Source organism: Phyllopteryx taeniolatus, chromosome 19, assembly GCF_024500385.1.
Source record: "Phyllopteryx taeniolatus isolate TA_2022b chromosome 19, UOR_Ptae_1.2, whole genome shotgun sequence".
Lineage (NCBI taxonomy): Eukaryota > Metazoa > Chordata > Actinopteri > Syngnathiformes > Syngnathidae > Phyllopteryx > Phyllopteryx taeniolatus.
In genome coordinates, this window is record NC_084520.1 from 3,562,265 (window position 1) to 3,575,897 (window position 13,633).

The 13,633-nt window shown below is 46.2% G+C and overlaps 1 protein-coding gene across 2 annotated transcripts in view; it reads right to left on the reverse strand.

Annotated features, from left to right (window-relative positions):
• The window catches only part of myocd (myocardin), a 62,527-nt gene extending 50,999 nt beyond the window's left edge, over positions 1-11,528 (reverse strand). Inside the window, exon 1 of one of the 2 annotated variants that reach the window (XM_061755099.1) lies at positions 11,145-11,528. In XM_061755099.1, the coding sequence (XP_061611083.1) occupies positions 11,145-11,157 (13 nt within the window). In that variant the 5' untranslated portion in view covers positions 11,158-11,528. The remainder of the gene's footprint in view (positions 1-11,144) is intronic. The other variant, XM_061755103.1, reaches the window with a different exon arrangement.
• Between the last annotated feature and the right edge of the window lie 2,105 nt (positions 11,529-13,633).

The following is a 13,633-nucleotide window of genomic DNA, read 5'->3' on the forward strand; positions in this document are numbered from 1 at the left end:
CCGAAACCCCTGATACGGGCTGTTCGGTCACTGTTGGACTCGTGTCAGAGTTTGGTCTGCATTGCCGGCAGTAAGTCAGACTCGTTTCCGGTGAGGGTTGGACTCCGCCAAGGCTGCCCTTTCTCACCAATTATGTTAAAAACTTTTATGGACAGAATTTCTAGGCGCACGGGAGATCGACAGGTGGATCGGTGCAGCGTCTGCAGTGACACGGACTTTGTATTGGTCCGTTGTGGTAAAGAAGGAGCTAAGCCAAAAGGCGAAGCTCTCAATTTACCGGTCGATCTACGTTCCTACCCTTACCGATGGTCATGAGCTGTGGGTCGTGACCGAAAGAACAAGCGACCGAAATTAGTTTCCTCCGCAGGGTGTCCGGGCTCTCATTTAGAGAGAGGGTGAGAAGCTCGGTCATCCGGGAAGAGCTCAGACTAGAGCCGCTGCTCCTCCGCATTGAGAGTAGCCATATGAGGTAGCTCGGGCATCTGTTTAGGATGCTTCCAGGACATGTCCAACTGGGAGGAGACCCCGGGGACACCCCAGGACACGCTGGAGAGACAATGTCTCTTGTCTTGCCTGGGAACGCCTCAGGATCCCCTTGGAAGAGCTTGAGGAATTGGCTGGGGAGAGGGAAGTCTGGGCTTCCCTGCTGAGGATACTGCCACCGTGACCCGACCTCGGATAAGCGGAAGAAAATGGATGGATGGATGATGACAACTGCCAATAATTCACACTTTATCAGTAAAAAATAATTGACTTTAAAAAGGAAATTCAGTGTCTTTACCATTATTGATAAAAATATATGAAAATGATCCATAAACAAGCGGCCTAAACAACAGTTTTTAAAAATGGACCCTTGAGCCACATGTTAAGCTTCACTTCCTACAGACCTTTTTTTTTTCAAATACTGTAAAAGACCACTGTGCACAGCACTAATAAGTAACAGAGCATTGGGAGCTTTGTCCAGCTCCAGCTCACTGCTCCTTGCTACCCATTTTAATCTCTTCCCAGCATAAACACTACTTGGCCTTTGTTGCAGAAGAGCCTCAACACACACACACACACACACACACACACACGCACACACACCACATGCATGCCCCAAAACGTGCAATCATTTCATCGAATAAATAACACCCTATCTGTTTGCTGTGAGCCTGCGTGCTGACGTGTGCCGGACCGTGCGCCACAGAGCCATACAATGCTACAATTCAAATATTTACACAGATGCTACTGAGGCTGCAAATCTGTCGCTTACACAGACGGGCATATTTGTCTAAAATTTTCTGTGAAATAAAGTACACACATACACCCACACACCCACGCACACTACACATTCACAGATGCGCATGCGCATGGGCGTCTTAATTAGCAGGTGAAAGTGCTTTAAGGGAAGGTCTGTCAGAGGGTTTGACAGTGTACACACAGTGTTTTGGAGAGATTCCTAAAGAGGTCACCCAGCCCTGGCTTAATCCTCCCCTTTAATTGGGCCCTATGTCAACAGATGTGACAAGTCTCATCTGAACTGTCTGGACCAGTACATGTGTACTTGCAACACACAAAAAAAGAGCCGATAATCCTCATATATCAAATAAACTGATTCGAGAGCACATTTTGTATATCATAAAATAAGTGTGCAGCAGGGTGTCATGGTGCTGCTACTAGTTTGATGCATATCTCATGACACATGCCTTTGCATTGGCCACGTGAATAACACACTCCATGTTTATTGGCCATCTGCACAGACATCTCGATCAACTTAAGACATTTTGTGTTTTCTGTGATTTCTTGTGTTTTAGATATCACAGACACGACTAAAATGTCCAAACTGCACAAAATATCATTTAAATGACATCCAGATTTAACACAAGAATTACAAACACTTAACAAACTGACTTTGGAATGTTCCAATCCGTTCTAATAAATCATGAAATAGTGGCATGTTTTTTTATGCTGATAGTGGCTACCATTTACATGTAAGTGATTATCGGCCAGCACTGGCATCTGAATGTCTAGCTGCCAACAATATCTCAGAAGGAACTCTACTTTCTAACTTTGAATGGAGCCAGTTTGGGACACCACTATACTTGGCTGTAAGGGTAATGTGTGCGGAAACTGGAAGGCTTAGAACGTCTTTATCCGTTTATCTTCTTCCTGCCTGTCTGCTTCCACTTCACACCTTTCACCAGGGACTTCTAAGTGGATTATTAAAGGAATGAGCTCTCAAAAGGAACATTAAAAAAAAAAAAATAAATAAATAAAAAAAACATGTACTGTATAAGAGACAAACCATTATTAACTGGCAATGGCTGGCTTGGCTTATTGTCTTGCTTCTCAATAAGGAAAGTCACGATGAGCTTTCCTAAAAGTTGCTAGAAGTTGTCAAATGGCATTTTCACCTAAATATAGGCTACTGTACATCTATTCTTCCTTTGGTTTTGTTGATTTGAGTGGTGCGAGTAGCGTGTTTCATTTGCAGTCTGGACACAGAGGGGTGAATGTCCCCTGCTCTGGTGGGAGTCTCAGAGTATCAGAAAGTCTCCTAAAACAATAAAAGTTGATAATTCTCCTTTTTCAAAAGAAGTTGCTAAATGGGTATAGAAAATTGGCACTGCTTTGCAGATTGCATATAAATGATCAAATCTGACAAGAAACAACAAAGCTTGTGACAAGTCAAGCTTGCAATGGTTCCCAAACATTTGGAGTTCTTCTGCATAAGAATAGACAAGATAAAATATTTTGTCAATATAGTCAGCCAGAGCTGCAAGGAATGCAAAGTTATCAATGTCCTTACACTGTCGTTCCTGTCATACTGTGTTGCGTGTTTTTGTTTTCACATTAAGGACAAAAGTCCTGTTTTTGTTTAAATTCCTCATTTAAAAAAAACACCATTCAAGTCTTTCTCATGTTTTTGAGAGTGTAGGGTGAAAGCTGGAGCTGGCTACTACTGTGGACTCAATGGATGGCAACAATGAGGAAACAAATTGCCAGTATTTTGAGGGTACAAGTCTGTCAGCAACACATTTAAAAAAAAGAACTATGAACTACTTTTTTTGGATCGGTGAGCTTAGTTCAAAATCTTGAATTATGAATTATGAACTGAACTAGAGCGGCACGGTGGACGACTGGTTAGAGCGTCTGCCTCATAGTTCTGAGGACCGGGGTTCAAACCCCGGCCCCGCCTGTGTGGAGTTTGCATGTTCTCCCCGTGCCATCTCAAAAACATGCGTGGTAGGTTAATTGACTCTAAATTGTCCGTAGGTGTGAATGTGAGTGTGAATGGTTGTTTGTTTGTATGTGCCCTGCGATTGGCTGGCAACCAGTTCAGGGTGTACCCCGCCTCCTGCCCGATGATGGCTGGATGGGCTCCAGCACGCCCGCGACCCTAGTGAGGAGAAGCGGCTCAGAAAATGGATGGATGGATGGAAGAACTGAACTAGTTCATTTTTGGAACGGTGAACTGAACTTTGAACTTGAAAATGAATTTTCCAACACTGCTTTTTGACAGCAGTCTACTGTATATGATTCATGCGACTGTTGTGGTTTCTGTGCGCTCCAAGCTTCGACATGGCAGTATGATTGTCCCAGCAAGACAAAACCCCAAGAAGACCAGTTCCTCATCCTTGCTTCACTGAGGAACCCTAGAGATATTTCAGTTAAAATTTGCAAAATGGTACCACAGACAGCTCTCTGATTAGTTGCTGAGGAAGGACTGCATCATCGCGCTTCCCAGGCCACTGGGAAGCCTGCAATGACAACCAGTTTATACTGGTGTCGGTTCAACCTAAGTGTGCGGGGCAATGTCATGTTCCGGGATAAATCAAGGTTCTGTGTGCAGACGCTGGATGACAAGAGCAAAGTATGGAGACGCCGTGGAGAATGCTATGCAGATTGCTGCACAGATCACGTGACATCTTTCAAAAAGGGGTGGGGGGTGAAATACCTCTAACAGGCAAAACAGAACTTGTTGTCACTGAAGGCAATCTCAATACAGTGAGATCTCGGAATGGAAGTATTGCCTTAAGTCTAGAAACTGGGATTGCTCTACATGCTAGAGTGACCGACACAACCATGCTAGTTGATGTTCAATAACAGTTGAGGAATGAGATGACATCATCTAAATGAAAATAAATTGAAGTGAAAGTCCAAACCGAAGGATGAACAGCCTGCTAGAAGCCTTGTTTTTAAGATCGTACAGCCCACTAACATTTTGAACTTTTATCCAGACAACAGAATACTGTATTGCATACAGTATGTGTTTTTGCAACCAATAATGTCTTTAAAGTAAATTGCACAAATGTAAGGGTAGCCTGGGAGTGAAAAAAAGTTTAATCAAACTGACAGTTTCCCCTGAAAATCGAAAAGGTCCTGCCTTTCATTTCTTGATGTATTTTCCTTTTCGTCATTAGTCATTTTGTTAAGTTTTTTAAATTTACAAAGTCATGTGACATTGAGTGATGAAGTTGCATTTGTCAGCTGCGAGGGTGAGCATGATTCAGTCATTTCTCAGCACTCAATCAGTCTTATCAGAAAAACGGAGGGCTTTTCCCACGATACGAGCTGGCAGTTCCTAAAGAAAAAGATGGGAATAGGGGGAATTATGAAGGCAAACAAATTAAGTATTATAAAAAGAGAAAACAGGGGCCAAAGCCATGGCATACAAAATAAACCAGCAATATTTCTCGACGAGAAGAGGTGAAGAGGTGGGAAAGCAAGCATAGGGTGGATTTTAGCATCAGTTTCTCCTCTGCCTTTAAACTGGGCTTTAGAAGAAAGACATTTCATGAAAAGTCAAACCAAAAGTGATAGAAAACCAACCAAGACTTAGCCAGGACTCTCCCCTCCTGTCCCCCTTCTTAAATCTTTCTGCTTTCTTTATCTCCACTGTGGCTCGGTCACCTTCACTCGCATGGACCCATGGGCAAGAGCAGCGCATGTCTGCCGCCAATTCCAAATGGAATCCACAAACATTGCAAGAGCTCTGTGAGGGAGATAGGTTGTCTCCCATCATGTACATAAACACAGAGCTGGGAGATGCTGTTTTATGTTTTTGGGTTGTTTAGGTTTTTGCAATTGACTCAGATGGAGTCTGCAGGGGCTGGCCAGGGGCCACAGCAGTGTGGGCTGAAGGAGGAGCGGCATGTCTGTGAGGCTTCAAGCTCAGAGACGAGCCTGCATCACTACAGCTTAACTCCTAACACCTGCCTATTACCGAGGGGCTATGTGTCGGCTTTGCACGGCATTCCTGAATTTTCTCTATCAGAAATTTAATAACTTAAAGTCTACTTTGTTGTTGGTAATGTGTGTACCCATGACTAACTGAACCAGATGAAAGGCACATTTAGTTGAGCAATCATCTCTCATCTGATTTCTATTATCATGCTTGACGAATTATGAAGAAAAACTAATGAAGTATAAATTGCTGAAAATGAAATAGAGCATGTCAATATTAGTTGAAATAATACTGGGGGAAACACTATTGCTAAAACAAGGCCTGTCGTGTGTATTGGCTGCAATGCTGGATATTTTTATATACAGTGGGTACAGAAAGTATTCAGACCCCCTTAAAATGTTCACTCTTTTTTATATTGCAGCCATTTGCTAAAATTATGAAAGTAAATTTTTTCCACATTGCTGTAGACACAGCACCCCATATTGAAAAAAAACAAAACGGAATTGTCGAAATGTTTGCAGATTTATTAAAAAAGAAAAACTGAAATATCACACAGCCATAAGTATTCAGACCCTTTGCTCAGTATTTAGCAGAATCACCCTTTTGAGCTAATACAGCAATGACTCTTTTTGGGACTGATGCAAGTTTTTCACACCTGGATTTTGGGATCATCTGCCATCCTCCTTGCAGATCCTCTCCAGTTCTGTCAGATTGGATGGTGAACATTGGTGGGCAGCCATTTTCAGGTCTTTCCAGAGGTGCTCAATTGGGTTTAAGTCAGGGCTCTGGCTGGGCCATTCAAAAACAGTCACGGAGCTGTCCACTCCTTCGGTATTTTAGCTGTGTGCTTAGGGTCATTGTTTTTTTTAACCTCAGCCCAGTCTGAGGTTCTGAGCACTCTGGAGAAGGTTTTCATCCAGGATATCCCTGTACTTGGCCGCATTAATCTTTTCTTCGATTGCAACCAGTCTCCCTGTCCCTGCAGCTATAAAAACACCGCCACAGCATGATGCTGCCACCACCATGCTTCACTGTTGGGACTGTGTTGGACAGGTGATGAGCAGTGCCTGGTTTTCTCCACACATGCCACTTAGAATTAAGGCCAACAATTTCTATCTTGGTCTCATCAGACCAGAGAATCTTAATTCTCACCATCTTGGGAGTCCTTCAGGTATTTTCTAGCAAACTCCATGCGGGCTTTCATGTGTTTTGCACTGAGGAGAGGCTTCCGTCGGGCCACTCTGCCATAGAGCTCCGACTGGTGGAGGGCTGCAGTGATGGTTGACTTTCTAGAACTTTCTCCCATTTCCTGACTGCAACGCTGGAGCTCAGCCACAGTGATCTTTGGGTTCTTCTTTACCTCTCTCACCAAGGGTCTTCTCCCCCGATTGCTCAGTTTGGCCGGACGGCCAGCTCTAGGAAGGGTTCTGATCATCCCAAACGTCTTCCATTTCAGGATTATGGAGGCCATTGTGCATTTAGGAACCTTAAGTGCAGCAGAAATATTTTTGTAACCTTGGTCAGATCTGTGCCTTGCCACAATTCTGTCTCTGAGCTCTTCAGGCAGTTCCTTTGACCTCATGATTCTCATTTGCTCTGACATGCACTGTTAGCTGTAAGGTCTTATATAGACAGGGGTGTGGCTTTCCTAATCAAGTCCAATCAGTATAATCAAACACAGCTGGACTCCAATGAAGGTGTAGAACCATTTTCAGGATGATCAGAAGATATGGACAGCACCTGAGGTAAATATATCAGTGTCACAGCAAAGGGTCTGAATACTTTTGGCTGTGTGGTCCATCCATCCATCCATTTTCTACCGCTTATCCGAGGTCGGGTCACGAGGGCAGTAGCTTTAGCAGGGACGCCCAGACTTCCCTCTCCCTAGCCACTTCATCCAGCTCTTCCGGGGGAATCCCGAGGCGTTCCCAGGCCAGCCGAAGGACGTAGTCTCTCCAGCGTGTCCTGGGTCGTCCCCGGGGTCTCCTCCTGGTGGAATGTGCCCGGAACACCTCACCGGGGAGGCGTCCGGGAGGCATCCAAATCAGATGCCCCAGCCACCTCATCTGGCTCCACTAGATGTAGAGGAGGAGCGACTCTATTCTGAGATCCTCCCGGATGGCCGAGCTTCTCACCCTATCGCTAAGGGAGAGCCCGAACACCCTGCGGAGGAAATTCTTTTCGGCCGCTTGTATCTGGGATCTTGTTCTTTCGGTCACGACACATAGTTCGTGACCATAGGTGAGGGTAGGAACGTAGATCGACCTTTACCACAATGGACCAATACAAAGTCCGCATCACTGAGACGCTGCACCGATCCGCCTGTCGATCTCCGTTCCATTCTTCCCTCACTCGTGAACAAGACCCCAAGATACTTGAACTCCTCCACTTGGGGCAGGATCTCATCCCCGACCTGGAGTGGGCACGCCACCCTTTTCCGACTGAGGACCATGGACTCAGATTTGGAGGTGCTGATTCTCTCCCAGCCGCTTTACACTCGGCTACGAACTGCTCCAGTGAGAGTTGGAGGTCACGGCTTGATGAAGCCCACAGAACCACATCATCTGCAAAAAGTTATGAACAGAATCGGTGACAAAGGGCAGCCTTGGCGGAGTCCAACCCTCACCGGGAACGAGTCTGAGTTACTGCCGGATATGCGGACCAAACGCTGACTCCAGTCATACAGGGACCGAACAGCCCGTGTGGACTGGTTGGGCGAACTCCCATGCACCCTCGAGGACCCTGCCGAGGGTTTAGAGCTGGTCCACTGTTTCAGGGCCAGGACGAAAAACCACACTGCTCCTCCTTAATCTGAGATTCGACTTCCATCCTCTCCAGCACCCCTGAATAGACCTTACCAGGGAGGCTGAGGAGTGTGATCCCCCTGTAGTTGGAACACACTTCTTAAAAAGGGGGACCACCACCCCAGTCTGCCAATCCAGAGGCACTGTTCCCGATGTCCACGCGATGTTGCAGAGGCGTGTCAACCAGGACAGCTCCACAACATCCAGAGCCTTTAGGAACTCCGGGCGAATCTCATCCACCCCGGGGCCTTGCCACCAAGGAGCTTTTTAACCACCTCGGTGACCTCAAAGCCAGAGATAGGAGAGCCCGCCTCAGAGAACCCACACTCTGCTTCCTCATGGAAAGGCGTGTCGTGGAATTGAGGAGGTCATCGAAGTATTCTCCCCACCGACTCACAACGTCCCGAGTCGAGGTCCGCAGCGCCCCATCCCCACTATACACAGTGTTGGTGGTGCAATGCTTTCCTCTCCTGAGACGCCGGATGGTGGACCAGAATTTCCCCGAAGCTGTCCGGAAGTCTTTCTCCGTGGCCTCACTGAACTCCTCCAATACCAGAGTTTTTGCTTCAGCGACCACCAAAGCTGCATTCCGCTTGGCCAGCCGATACCCATCAGCTGCCTCAGGAGTCCCACCGGCCTAAAAAGACCGATAGGACTCCTTCAGCTTGACGGCATCCCTCATCGTTGGTGTCCACCAACGGGTTCGGGGATTGCCGCCACAATAGGCATTGACTACCTTACGGCCACAGCTCCGGTCGGCCACCTCAGCAATGGAGGTGCGGAACATGGTCCACTCGGACCCGATGTCCCCCGCCTCCCCCGGAACATGAGCAAAGTTCTGTTGGAGGTATGAGTTGAAACTCCTTCTGACAGGGGATTCTGCCAGACGTTCCCAGCAGACCCTCACAATACGTTTGGGCCTGCCACGTTGGACCGGCATCTTCCCCCACCATTGGAGCCAACTCACCACCAGGTGGTGATCAGTTGACAGCTCCGCCCCTCTCTTCACCCGAGTGTCCAAGACATGCGGCCGCAAGTCCGATGACACGACCACAAAGTTGATAATCGAACTGCGACCTAGGGTGTCCTGGTGCCAACTGCACGTGGGGACACCCTTATGCTTGAACATGGTGTTCGTTATGGACAATCCGTGATGAGCACAGAAGTCCAATAACAGAACACCGCTTGGGTTCTGATCGGGGGGGCCGTTCCTCCCAATCACGCCCTTCCAGGTCTCACTGTCATTGCCCACGTGAGCATTGAAGTCCCCCAGCAGAACGATGGAGTCCCCAGCGGGAGCACTCTCCAGCACCCCCTCCAAGGACTCCAAAAAGTGTGAGTACTCCGAACTGTTGTTTGGTGCGTAGGCACAAATAACAGTCAGGAACCACCCGTAGGCGGAGGGAGGCTACCCTCTCGTCCACCGCGGTAAACCCCAACGTACAGAAACACCGCCCTTCCCTCAGCCGGCGTTGAACCTGCCCAGTTGCATGGGTTCATCCGTGGCAACGTTAGCCATTGGATTGAGACTGGCAAAAGGGGATCTGCCTTGGTTCGGTTGGTCACAGAGGCTCGTCCTCCAAGTGCGCATTCTTCCGCCGATCTCCGTCCAGCTCTCGATCCAAAAGCCTTTTGTCGATCTTTATGGCGAGAGCGATGTGAGTGCTCAAGTAGGTCGGCAGGTCTAGTGGGACCAAATGATCCTTGATGGCGGGGGATAGTCCTTGAAAAAAATGCAGTGTAGTGCCCTGTTATTCCACTGACTCTCAGCTGCTAGAATGTGAAACGCAATCGCGTAATCTGACACCCTGAGCTTGCCATGTTGTAAGGTGACAAGGGCGCGAGCTGCTTCACGATCTGGTGTGGAATACTGAAAAATTTGCTCCATAGTCTTTTCAAAACAAGCCCAAGAATGACACGCGGCAGAATTGCGGCTCCATGCAGCAGTCGCCCACGCTTCTGCATGAGCAGTCAGGTGGGAAATGACAAAAGCAATCTTTGCCGGCTCCGGTGGGGAAGGCAGCTGCCTGCAGCTCCAAGTGGAGTTCACACTGAGTGATGAACGGCTTAATATTCCCAGAATCTCCAGAGAACCTCTCCGGTCGAGAGAGCTGTGGGCAGAGAGCAACGGAGGGGGCAGGTGGCGGCATGGTGACTGCTTCACATGGAAACGGTGGTACAGTGGTGGCATTGGGTGCTGTGCCAGCTGGTTCCTTCTTCTGAACCATATTAATTAGAACTTCAAACTGTGAGGCCACCTGTCTCATCATTGTGTCCTGATGCTCTGACAGTCCCTTTAGATGAAGGTGGAGGGCAGCAAGCTGCTCATCCTGCTTTGAGATGCGTTGACCCTGCGCTTGAAGGGCTTTGCGCACCAGGTTTGAGTCTGCTGGGTCCATGTTATGGCCAGTTCGTTCTGTGATGAACGGAACAAAGGACAGGACCCAACATGCACGACTCCAATTCAAATGGACAGTTTCAAAAAGAGAGGTTTAATAAACGGGCAGAGGTCGGGACACAGGCAGGCAATCCGAAAGGCAACAGGATCCAAAAAACGTGAGGCAAAAAGGTAAGGTCAATAATCAGAACAGGGTCTAGTCTTACTATGAGTCGGTGACGTGGAAACAAGGAATGCTGGAACGTGACAACAAGGTACAACGAACTGGCGACCAGAAAGAATGAGACACGAGGTTAAATGCATGGTGTAATTAGGGTAAACGAGGCACAGGTGGGGAAGATGCTCTCAGGAGCAGGTGTGTACGAGACAGGGGGAAGACAACCATAACACACACCCATGACACATGCACCAAATACAATTTCCTTGAATTAATTATTTTTTTTCACAATTTAAAAAAGTTCCTTGGTATTTAAATGACATGTCTGTGACATGCTTTCAAAATAACCCAAAGCATCAAGAATTATAGTACACTTTTTACACGCTCTCTTGTGTATTGCTGAAATTAGCCTGTTTTGAGATTTTAAAACCCTAATCTCACCCACCATATTCGGCAAACACAAATAAATATTATGACAATGTAATGAAAAGCATATCAATATTAGAGTTGGCTTTGGTTGATGGTTTATCTGTCACAGTCTGACATGACAAACAGCCACTTTGTCAGCCAATCATGGTCTGCCTTGACAACCATCCATGCAAGACACTACGCTACCTTGTGATTCCATTCCACTCCATTTTCCGTCCAAGACCAGGAGTTCTGCCAGATCAAGTTTGCCTGTTTCTGTGGCTGTTTGATCTGCCTTCTGCTTCCAACCTCAGGTTCTCCTCGTTTGTTTCCCAGTCCCCATGACTGTTGAAGATTCTGCTACAAAGACAACAAAGTATGAGTTTCCCCGCTGTGCTCTCTTTGAATTGTGAATTAAAAGAGCAATTAAGTGTGAACGTTCCTGACCTGCTATCTGTGGATTACGGAGCATCACATGACTTTGACCCAAGACAAGTTCCCCATCTTCATGGCTGTGTAGTGACCTGTCACAGTCGCTCTTAAAGCGAAGTCTTTTCCAATTATTGTGGTGGGTCAGTGTGCTGTATTTGGGCCACACTTGCCTTGTGTCATTATCATTACATCAATCGGAAATAAATGGTTGAGGAAATGACAAAATTTATTTTAAGTGCAGGAATAAGCAAACCATTTAAATAAAATAAAAATGGTTGCGCTAAGTGTTGATTTTTTGGGTGTCTTTTTTTGCTGGTTAACCAATTTTGAATTACTTTAGCCTTGTTTTATCTTTTGTTTAATAATTTGTTTTGCTGGCCCTGCATTTCTCCCAGTCCGGCAAGTACAAATTGTAAGATTTTTGCAGTATTCAACTTTTAGAAGTCCAACTGTAGGTCTATGAGTTTTTGGACTGTGCGAGGTAGCCAGAGTGATTGTTGAGAACATTCAAACTCCAAGCAGAAATCTCCAAATCCGGAAATGTCTTTGTGGAGTTGACAGTGCTAACCACTGGTCCACAGTGCTGCCACTATAAAGACCCAAGAGTGCAAATATTTAACTCTGTTCTGTCGCTGACGTGGACTGTCAGCCAGGACATAGTTTCTCTCAATGAGGGTTGTTGGTATGCCCCTACCCTGTCCTCCCCACAACCCAATAAAACCCTCCTTCCCTTACAGAACGTATACGCAGTGGTATAAAAACACTCAGTTTCTCCAGACGCTGATACCTGATCAGTTATGAGATTTTACATGTAAATTCTCGCAGAGATTGCACCACTACGTAATCTGATCTGGGTACCGTGTCGGAGGTGGTTGACAGATCGAGAACAGACCCAGAGGTTGCCAATGGCTACAGACTGATTCCTGAGTACAGGGCTGGTATCTGCGGGGCTGGACTCCACTTGACCCTTTAATACGAAAGACTTATTTATAGGACCAAGTCTGTGAGTGTGTGTACGTGTATGTGTTTTTCACTGCATATGCGTGCACATGTGTCGCATGAGTTTGCATGGTCACCCTGAGGGGAGTACGTCTTATCAGCACTGGCTTGCATTCATCAGGGGTGACATTTTTTACCATTCCACATTCAAAACAAACACATGGCTTCATGTGCTATCGCCGTTCAATGCAACATTGAGAGGCCTGATTTATGCAACTTGTCAGTAAGAAATCACACCATAGTCATGCTAAAACCAATTGATTCAGTACTGTGGCTTTTTTAAATTAATTTTCCGCGATAGGTAATTTGGTCAAACAAACCTCTCTTACTTCCCTGTCCGATTCAAAAAGCTGCAACAACAAAGGTGCACTGACAGTTACATAGTCGTGGTAGCTTTCGACACGCTAGGTGCGCCTCATTGGTTGTGATCATATGTTGTTCTAAGGTTTTAAGGGGCCAAAAATGGGTGTCTTTTTTCATTTAATGCAGTCTGCAAATGTGTTAACCTCGGTAAACATTTCCAGCCATGCATACCGCTTTAGTCATTAGTTTATATCAGTCATGAATGAGAGTGACAGGATAAATGCCCGCTGATTCTGTTGACTCAGCTAACGGACTTTGTGGAAAACAATTGCCTTTACCTCATTGGTTATGGCAATTTTCACAGCTCTGAGGCAGACTGGTTGAGTAAAGCGCTGGGGAGTAAATGAAAGTCAAACCAAACGAAAACAAACCTCACAGTCACAGACAAAGTCACAAGTAGTCATTCTATGTTTGCTTTCGCCTGTATGCTTTGAATTTGATCAAAGCTTTTGTGTACAGAGGTGGGTAGTGACGCATGACATTTACTCCGTTACATTTACTCAAGTAACATAGTCGATAAACTGTACTTGTCAGAGTACTTTAAATGCACCACACTTTTTACTTTTACTTGAGTATTTATGTGAAAAAGGATCAATACTTTTACTCCGTTACAATGATCGACATGCCATTGGCTACTTTTATTTATCCATTCTTGCGTGTGCGCATCTATTCTTAGACTCCATCTTCGACTACCGCATAGGGCCTCCATTTGTCATCACTAATGTCAATTGACTCCAAATCACAAATCAGACGACAAAAGGAAGTCACATGACCGGGCACGTAGCCTTTGCGAGCCAATCAAAATGACTCATTTCGAGGGAAAAAAAAAACAGCCGCGCGTGTGCTTACTTTACTTTGTCATGCAGCTTTTAAATTGTGACAGCCCAAACCTGGACATTTCA